The sequence below is a fragment of the Orycteropus afer genome, unplaced genomic scaffold, assembly GCF_000298275.1.
Source record: "Orycteropus afer afer isolate SDZICR_OR568_19922 unplaced genomic scaffold, OryAfe1.0 scaffold00011, whole genome shotgun sequence".
Lineage (NCBI taxonomy): Eukaryota > Metazoa > Chordata > Mammalia > Tubulidentata > Orycteropodidae > Orycteropus > Orycteropus afer.
In genome coordinates this window covers 11291781-11293799 of record NW_006921598.1, presented here as the reverse complement: position 1 = coordinate 11293799, position 2019 = coordinate 11291781, and the positions used below count along the sequence as shown (strand labels likewise).

Sequence of the window (2019 nt, the reverse complement as noted above, 5' to 3'; positions counted from 1 at the left end):
TTAATTCTTAAGTCTTACGACCACCGGATTCTGCGAGAGCGCTGTCTCTTTAAATATCCAAAATAGCCAAGCTGCTTTTTTTTAAATGTACAACATGGCAGTGCCCTCTGGACCGGCAAAAGCCCGCCACTCAGCCCACCTTTCTCTTCACCTTCCCTAGTTTGTTCTCTTGCCACTGTACACAGTTCTCCACACGGACACTGGCTAGCAGAGGATTTTTAGATTAATTCTTAAGTCCTACCACCACTCGGGAATGTCCAGGTCATTTGTGCCATCAGGGGCGCTCAGGTCCCTGCCAGACCGCAGCTCCGTGTATCTCCTTTTCTGGTATTTTCACGCAAATTCTTCTGCTAGTTGGGGTTTAGTCTACTTCTGAATCCTTCTCTTCAAGGCTCAGGGGTCCAAGATTAACTTCTGTGTCTGTGTCAATTGGTTTCCCTTTTCTTTGTTGAAGAGGGTCTGCGCAGTCCTTCTATCTAGTCCGCCATCTTCCCAGCTCCCCTCAATTCCTCACCTTATTAGTCTTGCATATCATCCTTCAAGATTCAGTCCCGACATCACCTTTTTCACAAATCTTTCCCTGACACTTAGGAGTTTTCTTTTCTATGTTCCCTTTGCACTTTACACATGCTGCTAATATCATGGTGAACATAGATTGTACGGTAATTATTTACTTATCTATTTTCCTGGAGACATCCAAGGGCAGAAATCATATTCTATTCTTTCAACCGTGGGAATGACAGTGCTGAGAAAACTGTAGACTCATTAATTAAAGTATTGTAGATGAATGCGCCATTTCATGTAGATCATCTCCCAATTACTCCATATTTGGAGAAATCTGTATTTGCTTAGTTTATGTTGCCATACAAATTCACTGTTGTTTTTGTTAGCTGACCCCAAGTGCAACAGAATCAGGCCGTTGCAATCCTTAAGGTTTTCACTGGCTGATTATTTTGGAAGTAGATTCTGTCTTAGTATGGAAGTATCACTGAAACCTGCTCATCATTAGATTCTGTTTAATGATTAGATTATGCTCCTTGACTTTACAAACTAAATAACATGAGGTACAGGAAAGAGTTGATTTTGAAGTCAGATCTCTGTCCATAGAGCAACTCTTTATTGACATATACGATTGGGTAGGTTCTTCAATCTCTTTGGATCTCAGTTTCCTCAGTGGTATAACAGGACATGCCATAGAATTGTCACAGGGCTTAAATATGAATATATACAAAGTAATCAGCACAAAAATACACTCAATAAGTATTAGTTTCTGTATCTCCAACTTTCCTTCTTTACAAAGTAATTAATTATATGCAAAATTAAACATGTTTCTGTTCATGTTACCATCCACCACCATTTACAAGTGGGCCACTGAGGACTAAAACCATCTATCCCCATTAGCTTATTGTCTACATTAATATGACTTCAGTATTTGTTTGTCCTCATTAGCATAACTTTTTATTATTCTGGTTTTCTAGGAGACTGTTCACATATGAACTTCTCGAAAAATCCATCAACTTTTCAACTGAAAGCATCACCTGTTTGTGCCTTAAGATTTCTTGCATTCCTCCCTCAAAATTCTCACCTTGCTCTTTCAACCAGTCTTGAACTGTAATATCAAGATTCATACCCAATCCTAATCAAGCGCTATTCCATTCTCTCATTGAAAAACAAGCTTAAACCAAACACCAAATTCTCAGTAAAATCGGACCCTGTCTTCCCAGTCCAAGGCACCGTCAAAGCTCCACAGAGGTGGTGCTCTTCCTTACTAAGGTAAGCAATAAACTCAGCTTTGTTTATCAATTGGCCATTTGGGGAACCAGCACTGACAGGGCTATGAGCATGAAGTCAAGGCAGAGGAATTCCCTCACACATGTCCAGAAACAATGAATTAGGGAAAATTTTATGCCAGGCAAACTATATCCACTAATAAAAAAGGAAATGGCTTGTCAAGACCACAGGGAAAGTTCCCTTCTAAAATTTCACAGGTAGTCCATGAGTGTTTAAAACTATTTTTTA

The 2019-nt window shown here is 39.6% G+C and overlaps 1 protein-coding gene across 1 annotated transcript in view; it reads right to left on the bottom strand.

Annotated features, from left to right (window-relative positions):
• Nucleotides 1-1628, bottom strand: part of RARS2 (arginyl-tRNA synthetase 2, mitochondrial) — a 75614-nt gene extending 73986 nt beyond the window's left edge. Inside the window, exon 1 of the mRNA XM_007951474.1 lies at nucleotides 1539-1628. Coding sequence (XP_007949665.1) covers nucleotides 1539-1628 — 90 coding nt within the window. The remainder of the gene's footprint in view (nucleotides 1-1538) is intronic.
• Between the last annotated feature and the right edge of the window lie 391 nt (nucleotides 1629-2019).